This window comes from Diabrotica undecimpunctata, chromosome 1 (genome assembly GCF_040954645.1).
Source record: "Diabrotica undecimpunctata isolate CICGRU chromosome 1, icDiaUnde3, whole genome shotgun sequence".
In the NCBI taxonomy this organism is placed as follows: Eukaryota; Metazoa; Arthropoda; class Insecta; order Coleoptera; family Chrysomelidae; genus Diabrotica; species Diabrotica undecimpunctata.
In genome coordinates, this window is record NC_092803.1 from 109,956,250 (window position 1) to 109,970,238 (window position 13,989).

At 30.5% G+C, this 13,989-nt stretch overlaps 1 protein-coding gene across 2 annotated transcripts in view; it reads right to left on the reverse strand.

Moving 5' to 3' along the window:
• Positions 1 to 13,989, reverse strand: part of LOC140452303 (cytochrome P450 4d2-like) — a 102,386-nt gene that overhangs the window by 78,457 nt on the left and 9,940 nt on the right. The window contains exon 2 of one of the 2 annotated variants that reach the window (XM_072546473.1): positions 9,108 to 9,264. In XM_072546473.1, coding sequence (XP_072402574.1) covers positions 9,108 to 9,261 — 154 coding nt within the window. In that variant the 5' untranslated portion in view covers positions 9,262 to 9,264. Of the gene's footprint in view, positions 1 to 9,107; positions 9,275 to 13,989 lie in introns of both variants that reach the window. The other variant, XM_072546481.1, reaches the window with a different exon arrangement.

Here is a 13,989-nt window from a genome sequence, read left to right on the forward strand (position 1 = left end):
GTGATGATACTCCCCAATCCGAGGCTCAAAGGAAAATCGAAACTGAAAATACACACACCCGTATTAACGCAAGTACTTCTACATCCGTTTCTATTAAAATAAATAAATTGAAAAAAAAAATTGGTGTAGAGTGTCACAAAATTTACGATTAAAAAAGAGTTTACAAAAGAACTCAGCAAAAAACAATCCAAGAATTATACTCAAAAACTTTCTAAATCGTTGCTCAGAAGAAGCAAAAATTTTTGTCGAAATGCAACTTTTCCACGCAAAAGGTCAAAAATGAAGTCTAGCTGAAAAGAAATTGTCGCTTTCCATTTACTATAAATCCCCTGGACTGTATAAATTTTTAAGAAATAAATTAAAATTTAAATTACCAGCAGAATCAACCATTCGGTCTTGGTTAAAAATATATAATTTTCAGACCGGTGTAAAAACAACTTTAATTTCGAAATTAAAAAATAAAGTTCAAACCATGACTGACGTTGAAAAACATTGTAGCATATTATTCGACCAAATTAAGTTAGAAGTAAGGTTGGAGTAAAACAAATTTTATGACTGTTTAGAAGGTTTCGATGATTTTTCATCTTTAGGAACAAAGGACAAGTTGGCAGAACACGCAATTGTATTTATGGTTAGGGGTATTAATAATTTATGGAAAATACCATTTTGCTACTACATTTCAAAAGGTCCTGTAAAAGGAGAAATGTTAAAAGAGTTATTATCTGAAGTAATAGGAAAAGTGAACGAAATAGGCCTACTTCCAAAAGTAATTGTTTGTGACCAAGGATCCAATAATCGTCGTACTTATAATTTACTAGGAGCTACGACAGATATGCCACAAATTTCACTAAAAAATACTTTACTATACACTGTTTTTGATGCACCTCATTTAATTAAACCATTAAGGAACAATTTCATGAATAAAAAACTACAATTTTTTTCAAATAATAATCAAATAAACTGGAATGACTTTGTCCAAACTTTCGAAGCAGATCAGAAAAGTATTGTATCTAGGTCTATGGTCAAGATAACCACCAAACACGTATACCCAAATACGTTTCAAACGATGAGGGTAAAATTGGCAGCCCAGGTTTTTAGTTCTTCTGTGGCGAAAGCTATCCGTACGGCTCATGATTTGGGTGAAATAAAGAGCCAGTCGGCAAATCATACGGCCGATTTTTTTAATCAAATAAATTGCTTGTTTGATTCCCTAAACAGCAAAACGTTAGCAGATCCAAATGTTTACCGAAAGGGTTTGTCTATATATAACAGCATACCGTATGGCACTCTCAAAAACGGAATTGGTCTTTTCAAAGAATTGAGGATTATGGAAGGAGACAAAGAAAGAAAAAATATTTACTGCTGATGGATGAATTTCAATGGACTATTACTTCCATATTAAAGCTTTGGGAGATCTTAAAAATGGAAGGATTTAATTTTTTTTACATCCAGAGTGAATCAAGATCCACTCGAAAATCTTTTGTGTGTAGTACGACATCGTGGAGGCTACAATCCTCAACCAAAAGTAAGTAAAAGTAAATATTTTTATAATAATTCTATAAAATTGGGATTGATATAGAATAACACAATTATGAAATTAATAAAAGTCTGTAAAGTGTTACTTATCTCAAAAAACAATCCAAAATAAATAAAATTACTGATATCACAACTATATAATCTAAATATCTCAGGTCCAGTCAATTTATCCTTTTTAATTGCTTTTTTTGACCTGTTAATTGAATTCCTGGGAAAAACAAAATTAGACATTTGAAAGAATTTTTTGTTGTACTACTAATAAACCTTCTCTGCATTATAATAGGTTTAACAGCATACCTACTTCCTTAAGAGTATGAAATATAGTTTCACGATTCTTTTTCCTTAATTTTGTCAATTTAAATCAGTAGACTACAATAAAATTGTAATTACTACGATCTGTGGCTAATGGATAGTCCGAAGTCAACCCCCTCTCTACACAAACACAAATATATTTACTGTATCAAAATAATTGCAAATACAGAAATACAATTCAACATTTATAGATACTTATACTTTGAGTAAGATTAAGATTAAGATAAGTAAGAGTTTCCGTATAGCTCTGGAGGCATTTAAAACTTATTAACCACACCGAAGGAGCAAATTGTGAAGATGATGAAGTAGATGGATTAGAACTGGATTCAAACTCTTCGGAAATAGAACTTAAAAGAAATTCAGGGGACAGTGATGAAGTAATAGATGATAGCCTAGGTCTTGACGATCAAGGGATAAATCATTCTGATGTGGTTAATACTAAATCTTGTCACACAAAGATTATTTATGTACAGCCCACCCTAGAGACCTGTTCGGGAATCTACGTGACGGGATATTTATTATATTATATATTAAAAAATTCAATTGCGAAATTTGCTCACAAAATGTTAGTTCTGATCGTTCAGCAATTAGAAAACACGAGTTATTAATTTTCAACCTAAATTATAGAACAAAATGCGAAATTGAACATTTAAAACTACCAACAAAAAGTTTTTCAGACGCCATTTTATTCCTATTAAAAGAATTTAACACAATTTTCGAAAAAGTAAAAGCCGAGTATATAATTACCGTCAAAATTAAACAATACCAACAAGCCATTATAAATTCCAATAAAAAATGACTGGATAATTGCAAAGAGCATAATACGCTTGTTATTGATCAGCTACTTAAAATTAAAATTTTTTGTACAGCTAAGTACAAAAACAAGTTTTGCATTTCTGCAAAAACAAAAACCTCCGTGACAAAAAATGTTTTTAGTAAACCACACAGACAAATCAGAATTTTGTCATAAAATTTTTAGAGAATTTCCTATTTTTCAAATATACCATAACTGTAAAAGATTTTTCTATTGTAGTTTTTGGGTTTTCAGGAAAAAATAGAACGTTTTTAAAAGTTTTTTGTAAAATGCTATAAAAAAAATAAAAATATATTTCAATATTACATGTTAATATAAAAATTGAGTAACTGTGTATGTAAATTTCGGATAAAATAATTTATTTGTGCACGCTTATGTGCTTCTGGGTAACGGAAATTACAGTTTTTAGAATTTCTTATTTTTGAAATATACCATAACTGTAAAATATATTTCTATTGTAGTTTTTGGTTTTTCAGAAAAAAAAAATAAAATGTTTTTAAAAGTTTTTGTAATTGTGCTATAAAAAAAAATAAAAATATATAAAACTGTTTGCCAATTGCTAAATGCTTCACAGACATATTTCTTAGAAATCAGACTACACTTCGTAAGTACTGCCATAAATTGGTTGTGGTAGGTAACGATACGGGAGGTAATGTCACGTCTTTCTACGATCATTCTCGTATGAGCGCAAATTCGTAACTAGTTGTTGTTTCTCGAAATATCCACTATAATATATATATATATATATATATATATATATATATATATATATATATATATATATATATATATATATATATATATATATATATATATATATATATTATAGAGTCGCTAATTCTTGATGATATTTCTCTCCAAATGCGTTGCGGATCTATTTGGGTTATTCAATCAACGGTTTAATACAAGTAAAGTATTATAATAGCATCAGTGAAGTAGTGCAGCCGTCATCAAGATTTATCGTAAGTTATCATAATCATATTATCTTCAACTATCTGGGCGAATCTCCGTCGACTATTTCTTCTCCTGTAGTTAAGGTTAACTACTGAGTTAACATTCTATCAAGGAACATTTAATATTTTCATACGAACTTTCAATCAGCTATTAAGGACTTCTAAATTACGAACATTTAATTCTCAGTTAATCATTAAATAACAGTGCGAGACAAAATAATTATCTTAATACCAAGTGCGAGTTGGTTTAATTTTTATAATACAAAATTCTTGAAACATTTTTGTATTCTTTAGGATTTAAATTGAATCATTTTGTTATTTGCTATAATTGTTATACATTTTTAACCCGTTATCTCGAGATAAGCCCGTAAACAGCAAAGATAGATTTCTTTAATCAACTTTAGTTGAATATTTTTAAATACTGTCAGGTTCTCTTTGCTGATAATTTAAACTGTGCATGATTTTATTATTTTATTGTATTTGTAAAGGTATTTCCTAATTATAATACAATTGATGGTGCATTTTTTTTACATGTGTGTACATTCAGCTGCCTATATCATAGTGGTGTTGAATATATTGTTTGGTTTTATCAATGAATTTTAATTCTCGACTCCTAAGTTTCCCACTACCTCTGAATGTTTGTTTATTGTATTAAATAAATATTATACCTTCGACCAGAAGAAAGATCAGGCTGATTAAGTTTTGTAGGTAAGTAGGTAGAAGGAGTCCACCTAATATATTTATTATTTGTTTATATAGTGTGTTGACAAGATTTATTTGATAATTACCTATTGATATCTTTCCTTGGATTTGGTCTCAGAACCTAAATATCTTTCCTTATTTCTTTTCTTTTCTAAGGTTTCTTAATTTTCTCCTTGAACCCCAAAAGGTTAAGTTTTCTTAACCTTTTTCTATTTAATCTTATTTTTGGTAACCTTACCCATCTATCTTTTTGTTTATTTCTGTATCTTTTCTAATATATCTTATCCTGATATATCTTTACTTATTTCGTCCGTTGGACCCATTCCCAGTTCCAAAAGCTAGTTTCGAACCCACTACTCCCTCTCCACCAACCATCTGGTTGCCGTCCGCAGTGTCTCCATTGGTGACCTTTCTAGCACCATCCAAAAAAGCTTTCCGATGTTACAAACGTGCTTTTAAAGGGTTTTTAAGGTTTTTAATTATGTCACTAATAGCGATTAAGAAAAGTAGGACTAATAATTGAGCCTTGAGGGATACCTTTTTCTTCCTCCTGCTTTTCGGAATAATAGTTGTTAACTCTTACACGAAAAGATCTGTTTTCTAAAAAGTTCTTAATAAAATGAAGGCAATTTCCATGAATATTCCATGACTGTAACTTTTTTAAAATATTGAATCTCCAACATGCAATAAATGCTTTTCTTAAGTCAAAAAATACTGCGATACAATGCTGTTTTGTTGCCAGAGATTCGTGAATATTACTTTTCAGATCAAATATATTGTCTATTCCGGATCGGTTTTGTCGAAAACCATTTTGTTTGTTTATAAGTAAGTTCAAATTTTCTAGATGCCAGGTCAGCCTTGAGTTAATAATTTTTTCTAGTAGCTTGCCCATTGTACAAGTTAGGCTTATCGGTCTAGGAATTAGGGTCTAGGCGAGATTTTTGACTTTTGAGAAATGGGAGAATGATAGATTTTGACTAAACAGACTTGTACTGGTATCGCTGTCAGATGAAGTTAAATAATTAAAGCATGTAATTTTTAGCAGATGTGGGTAGGTGTTTTATTAAAAAAATAGTTAGGTATCGTCAGGCCCAGGACTTATTTCTTTTAGATCGTTCAGATAGTTGTCTAGTTCTTGTAAGGTGAGACGAGCATTTAATGGAATGTTGTAGTTTAGAGAGAGATTAAACCTTTCGGCCTCTAGTTTATTTTCAAGAAATATAAAGTCGAAATTTTTATTGAAAGACATTTTTGTGTATTTTTACATAATATATCAACAATTTCAAGTTTAGAAGAGACAATTTCATTACCTATTTTGAGACTAGATATTGGGGATGACTCCTTTATACCAGAAATGTTACGTATTTTATTCTATACACATATTGGGCCCAACTGGATTTTTTTGTTTGATTTATTAAACGTTGAGCTATAGCTTTCATTTTTTTATAGTTAATTTTATTTTCGAGTATTTTATGCTTCTTAAATCTATTAAAAGCTGTTCTGCTAGCAAGTACTGCTTCGTTACAGTCCGAATTACACCAAAGCACAGGAACATGATTTTTAATGGGCTTTGTTTTGACGATGAGGAGCTCCGCATTCTGTAAGATGATACTATTAAAAGTACCTAAAGAATCGTTTATATTATCACTGAGTATGACACTCTCCAAAGCCTTATCTATATAATTTTCAAAATCGATTCACTTAGCCGAATTTATATTCCATTTCGGCAAGAAAAATATTGGGCAACGCTGACCCGAGAGATTCTCAATGGTAATAGGGTGATGATCGCTACCATAAGTATACTCAAGAGCAGTCCAAGAGAGACGGAGCTAGACCTGGATCACAGAAGCTTAGATCTATCACAAAGGATTCTCCAGTGCAGATGTTAAATCTTGTAGATGACTCATCATTTAGGAAATTTAATTGAAGATCCTGCATTATCTTTTCTTCTAGAAGTTTTCCTATGTGATCAGTACGCTTAGAACCACAAATAAAGTTATGACCGTTAAAATCACCTACGATGAATTCAATAATGCTAATAACAGGAAAAACATTTGCAATCAAAGATTTTTTGACAAGTGTCATAACTCCACCTGAAGAGAAATTATTGTCATATACTCTATCTTTTCTAAAAATGTTAAAATATTTGGAATTATAGTTTTTTTGGGGGTTTAAATTTGTTTCTTGGAGACATATTATTTCGGTAGAGAATTTAGAGTAAGTTTTTGTAAGGTTGGAAGTCGATGGAAAAATCCATCTTTATTCTATCGCAGTAGTTTAGTGAATTATGTTATATACGAAAATATAAATTTACGGGTTAACCTGAGATGACTCGCCCTCGGATTCAGAGATGTCGTTATCCAAGCGTTGGAGGATTTTCTTTCTTTAAAAGGTGATATAACGTTTGGTTGATCTATCTTTTAATTGCAAATGAACTTTAGTTAGCATATGAACTAATCCCAGGAGGTCAGAAGTAAACTCTTGTATTATGTTAGAAGGATCTTGCACGCCGATAACATTGCTTAGAAGTAGAGTTAATTGGTCAAAATTGATAACAAATGTGGGTAAATGATTTTGGATAAAATATTTGGCTGGCTCAAGATCATATGGTTTTGTTGATTTTATGCATGTATGCTCCTCGTTGCTTTTAACCTTCTTGACTCTAGGTTTAGATGTACGTACACCAAATGATTTTTCTGTATGACTTGATTCTGGAGACGTAAGAACATTATTAATACTACGTTTCGTCTGAAGATTGATATTAATTACTTTGCAGCTTTCCATGATATTAAGTTATTCTTGACCATTAGCAATGTTAAGATTGCTCAGATTATTTGCTAATTTTTCTTGGACGGAAATTTGTTCGTTTGATATGAATGTTGCTGCAGGTTGAGGCATGATGTCAAGTAAGGAAGGAGTAGTAGGTGGACTGTTATTAGAATCTATTAAATTTGTTGTTGATTTCAGTTTATAGGGACAGTTGGTGGCGATATGTCCAGACTTTTTGCAGTTATAGCAGGCCATAGTTTCTTAAGATAACAATATTCGATATGCTGTATTATCGAAGTCTAAGGTGAATAAGTAGGGTAAGGAGATATTATGGGGACTGACGTATATTTGCCTTCTGAAACTCAAAATATAATAATTATTTTCGGGAAGAGTGGAACTGATTTTTAGAATAGTCACTATTCTAAAACTCAGGAGAGACCATATTATTCAGTCCAATACTTTGTAGATAATCAACTAACAGACTGTGTGGTATTGTTGGACATACGTTTGAAAAAACAAAGGTTCCGCTGGTGAAATTAGTCTTCTAGCTTGTACAATATTGTTCTGGATTTCTATTTGTCCATGGTTTTGCATGAATTCGTCCATGATTTGTTTGTTTGCAAGCTACATGCAAATCCGATAATTGTAGACAAAAATGTTCTTCAAAAAGTAGTACCGATGAAAGGATTTCCATTTTCAATAAATTCTGGAATTTAGGTGAGAGAGAAAAGCAATGGAGTTTTGTAGCTTACTTAGTACCAGAACAAAAAAAAATGAAGGGTTTTACTGATATAGCATCAAGGCGCAATTTTACCCTCATTTATAGACTGAAAGTGAAGAGAGGTGATGAGAACGAATTTCTATCTGTTTGTAAAAAGACGTTTTTAAATACTTTCTCTATAAGTGAACAGTTTTTCTACACTGCTTTGGAAAAACTAGACGCTACTAGCGGTTTGATATAAATGGATCAGAGATACTATCACAATTATCGTAAAGCGATAACCGAAGACGCTGTCAAAAGTGTTTGTGATCACATCAAGTCCATTCGACCGGTAAAATCTCATTATACTCGAAGTATAAGTAATAATATTTATTTGGGTAGCGATTTGAATTTTCATTGCTTATTTGATTTATACAAGGAATGGTTTGACGAACAGGTATACTCCTATATAGCTAATACTGAAAGACAATATCGTGATATTGTTAACGAACATTTTGAATTAAGTTTTTAATATGGTAGTGTGATTATATCAATAATAATTTCACGTTTTCTCATTGCCTATTTTCCTAAAAATACCCCTGAATAATTTTATTACAAAGAGGTTAATAAACTTACGACATTATTATTTAAAATTTTAACGGAGAAGAATATTATTATCTACTACTTACACAATTATTTACCATTTTGACAAAGAAGAATATAGTATCTATGACATACCACAAATAGTTTTGTATAGTGTCCTACGTAATTTATAGTAAGTGTTACATACTATAATTTACTTTTTATGTTGGTCAACGTAAACTATCTTAAGTGATTTTTCTCGAAAACAAGAAATAATGTTAGTTCAAGTAAAACACAAGATTATTCCTCACCTATTTCTTAATTAACATGCTAATTTTCAAATATATTGGTTGTTCCCTCACTGAACAATCATCAATAAACAATGAGCGAACCTTTAAACAGCTGTACTGTAAAGTTGACCGAATGCACTTATTCTACGTAGGAGGTGTCGATATATATATATATATATATATATATATATATATATATATATATATATATATATATATATATATATTTTTATATATATATATATATATATATATATATATATAGATATATATATATATATACATATATAGATATATATATATATATATATATATATATATATATATATATATATAGATATATATATATATATACATATATAGATATTTATATATATATACATATATAGATATATATATATATATATATATATATACATAATTTAGCTCATATTGATTCATGCACTTACTATGTGTTGGTACGAAGGCAAATTCCAATAAATTTCCAAAAAACATATTTGGCTTAGGACCTGGAACTTTTTGCATGTATTTTGTATTTCTCCATGATAACTGATAAAAGTAAAAGGCAGTAAATAAGAGAACAATAACTCCAACTCCAATCATGACCTGAAACAATCTAAAAATAATTTTTTATACATATATATATATTATATATATACATATATATATATATATATATATATATATATATATATATATATATATATATATTATATTATATATTATGCATAAAAATGCATAAATAATATATAGATTACAAAAACTATAAAATCGAAGAGTTTTTAAAAATGCAAATCATTGAACATCACGTTTTACAAAATTAAAAAAAGTTTAGAAACCGTTTTTAGCAGCTGATAGCTGGAGCTCGCAAATTAGGATATCAACCAGATTCAGACAAATTCTTTGGTAAGATTATAATTAAAATATACGTATGATATAAGGATGCTTCATAGTGACCCTTAAACACTGGGGCAAAAGATCGTCCTCGGTCGACGGCAAACAAACTTGACTCGCAAAAATGAATATTCTTTTTTCATCGGTACACATTACCTTAATCCACTGTTCTTCTATCCACTCTTTGTATTTCAAAGCCCAATCAATGGGTTTTTTGCCTGTGATTTTTGTTAAGGAACGGCTTCTTTTTAGAGGTTTTTATTCGCAATCCATTTTCAGATATTTTTAATCCAGTTGATTTGACAATAGCATTAATGTCCATTCTGGATCTGCGATGATCTGATAAGGACAGGCGGCGTATTCTGCGCTGATCTTAAAGGCTAACTTTCTGTTTTTTTTTTTTCGTTTCTTTGCTGATCTTCTTGCTCCAGTGTTTTAATAACGTTTATAAACTTTCAGTACACCTAGTTTTGTGGTGCCACCACCCAATTTGTTTGCTATTTCTTGATAATATAATGTAACTTTATTCGCGAAATTTAATTATAAGACCATATTTAAAAGAAGCGAAGCGGTAGAGGTAAGTTGAAACCAGAAAGCAACAAGAAGTATGTAATTATTTAATATAAAATATCTTAACACGCCTGTCACACAATCTACTATTAGTTAAATTGAGAAATAATTTAGACAATCTACAAATGCTGGTTGATCACCAGCAGTCGATGACACTGGACGCTAAATTGAGATGAAAAACACATGTTAAGAAAAAGCAAGAAGAACTTAAGTTGAAATATAAAAAATGTATTGTTTATTGGGTCGATATTAGACCTTATTAGTATATAATAAGCTCCTGATCTATCAACAAGTCCTTAAACCAGTGTGGACTTATTCAATTATGGGGATGAACCAGTGAAAGCAATGTAAGTGTTATACAAAGGATTCAGAACAAAGTACTTGGAGGCATAGTTGATTCCTTCTTGTATGTTCGTAACGATAACCTACATAAAGACTTAAATGTAGAAACCGTCACTGAGGTAATAAAAAAACAATCTAAGGGTCATGACCACTATTGACGTTTTACAAGAAAACGACATATAAATTAGAAGATTAATTACTACTGCAAGCCGACTAGTAATATTAAATATCTGCCCCAGTATTCCAAACACTATTATCAAAGAAGAGCTCAAAAAATTGGAGCTTATTGCAGTGTCTAAAATAACATTTTGCTTTAGGCGTCAAGTATTTGTTACTCCAACAACTAATAATCATATCAAAAATTCACTTCTAATATCTCATGACAATACCCCCTGCAGAATTTATCTTTCCTTAGATGGCCGAAATTGCTCTAAATGTAGTACCACAGGACACAAAGATGAAAACTGCACTATCAAACCAATTAATATAAAAAATATTGATCAGCTATCTCAATCTATAAATGTTAATATTTCTGAAACAGAAAATTATCCAATAAATAAAACATCCCTTACATCAGAAACCCCAACTGCTCATCAATCCAGTACTCCTGCTACTTCTTCAACCATACCACGACCAAATACCTCCTCCAACTCACAAAACCTTCCCGAATCACTATCTAATAATACCAACAAATTTAAATGGGACAGACAATAGATTCAGTTTGGTGAAAGCAGGGGCACTAATTTATACAAATTACAACCAACAGTAGATGTAAAACAATTTTACAAAGATGTCACACTAAGCAGAAATACAGTGTCAACTGATTAAAAGTAGATCATGGATGTTTTCCGAAACATCTACACAAAATAGGAGTTCTCCCAACAGACCGATGTGAGTGTGGAACTAGTATAGCTGATTTAAATCACATATTCTTCAACTGCCCACTACATCGTAATACAAGCACGTGGCTGCTAAAAGAATTGATAAAAGAGGGTTTAAGTACACCATTAAACGTAAATCTTCTATTAAGTGAAGACAATATAAAAATCTTTAAAATAATTATGATATTTCTTGTAAAAATTAAATTAAAGGTATGAGTGTAAAATTGATCGTATGCGTGAACATTTCCTTTGTATGTTTACCATATATGTTGCCCACCTACCTAACCGTGGTTTATGTCTTGTTTGTTACAATAAAGCCACTCTGATGAATCTCTGAGCGTGAAAAGTGTTCTCCTTGTACAATCCTCTATGAATGAATACTAATATTTATATGTAATTACGTGGCTAAAGGTTTCAAGCCAAAGCCAATATAATAAAAAAAAATACCAAAACAATATCATATACTTCTATAAAAAGACAAATGTCAACATCTCCTGAAATAATAGAGTCAGAAAATTAAAAAAATAATAATTCCTATTCCAAAGAAATCTGCACCTAAAAGGATTAAAGAAACTTTGAACATCGAAACCTCAATGAAACCTATAGAAGCCATTTAGCATCAGCTACTATTCCTTACACACTAAAATACATAGAACTATGCAACTATATTACAAATGCTATAGGTTCAAAATTTCCTGAAAACGTAGCAAAGGATTATACAAATGACCTAGAAGGACTTAGCGCTGAATTGCACATGGTACACATAAACACAAACGACCGACGTCTTAAAAATAACATTTCAAGGATCTTAAAAAAGATACATGGAACAGACAACTCTTCTATTACTGAGGAAGAAAGCGACGGCAACTGTATCCAATAACCAAATTCATAGTTTAATGAAATTTTAATGGCTTTTATAGCCATATGGAAAACTTAAAAATATTAATCAATGAATTCTCACTTTTAGTAATATGTTTACAAGAAACACGAATTTCTAATAATAATGTAAAATTGAAACACTATACACCATACATCAAAAACAGACCGGTGCAGCAAATAGTTAGCGATGGTGTTGGCATCTTTGTGAAATCTACGGTCGAGTCCAAAGAAATTCTGTTAGATACAAATTTAGAAGCTATTACAGTCTCAATAGTTCATCATTTCAAAATTAACATTTGCAGTGTATATTTACCACATCCGGAAGAATCCATACTACTAGAACTACAAAAAGTGATAGAACAAATTTCATCTCCTAAATTAATTCTTGCTGACACAAATTGTCATAACAAATCTTGGGGATCTGCGAAAACTGACAAAAATGGCAAAACTCTATTAGAAATAATTAACAACCTCAAACTGGTGGTATTAAACACAGGAATGTATACCCGTTTCAACTCATACAATGGTACGTTTTCAACCATCGATTTATTCCTCAGAAATTCAACTTTAGCACCAGTACTTGAGTGGAATACACTTTCACACTTATTTGACAGCTACCATCTACCAATTTTAATTACTCATATTAAAGACACAAACATTAATACAAAACCATATGAAACATGGAAATTAAAATTAGCGGACTGGGAAAAGTACACTAATTTAATAAACTGAACGAATAAGAGACTTCAAAATATTAGAAGATATAAACATCACAATAAAAAATTTTAATGATATCCTAATAGATTCAGCCAGAGAAGCAATTGGAAAAATAAAGCTACCACAAAAACACTTCTACCATGGTGGAATATCGAAATAGAAACTTCTTTAAAACAAATAAAACACTCCTTTAATATATTGAAAAAACACAATTCCGAAACTAACTTAGCTAGATTTAGAGCGTTAAGAGCCAGATCCAGATTTCTAATCAAAAAATCTAAAAAAGAAAGCTTGGCCAATTATGTCTCATCAATAAATTCATCTACACCAATAATTGATATTTGGCAGAAAATAAGGAAAATAAAAGGCTCAACACTCAAATAATCTGCTACAGATAACTTAATTACTTCAGATAAACCAGAAATTGTAGAAATCTTAGCTGATAACTATCAACTATATTCGAGCAATGATGAGTACAACTCTACATTCTTAAAACACAAAGAAAAAACCGAATTGTCACAAATCAAAATAGAAGATATTTTATGCACTCTCAATATACCGATTACACAAGACCAGTTAAACGAAAGCCTAGGCAATGCTAAAAAAACTTCTTTAGGATCTGATGATATTCCAACTATAATAATTGAGAAACTACCTGAAACATTTACCAACAAATTTTACCATTTTAGTTGACATCTTTAACAATATTTACACAAATAAAACGTTTCCTTCAATATGGCGTCAAGCAATTATAATTCCTTTTATAAAAATGAATAAGCCAAAAGACTTACCATCCTCCTATCGTCCAATATCTCTCACCAGTAACATTTGCAAAGCAATGGAGAAAATATTGAGTAAAAGACTGAAATGGCACTTGGAAAACAAAAAACTTTTTACTCCAATACAAAGCGGATACCATTCAGACAGATCGACAGCTGATAACATTGTTGCACTAGAATTCGAAATTCATAAAGCATTTACAAATCAATAAAAAGTAATCCCAATATTTTTCGACATCAAAAAAGCTTTCGACACAACATGGACGCAT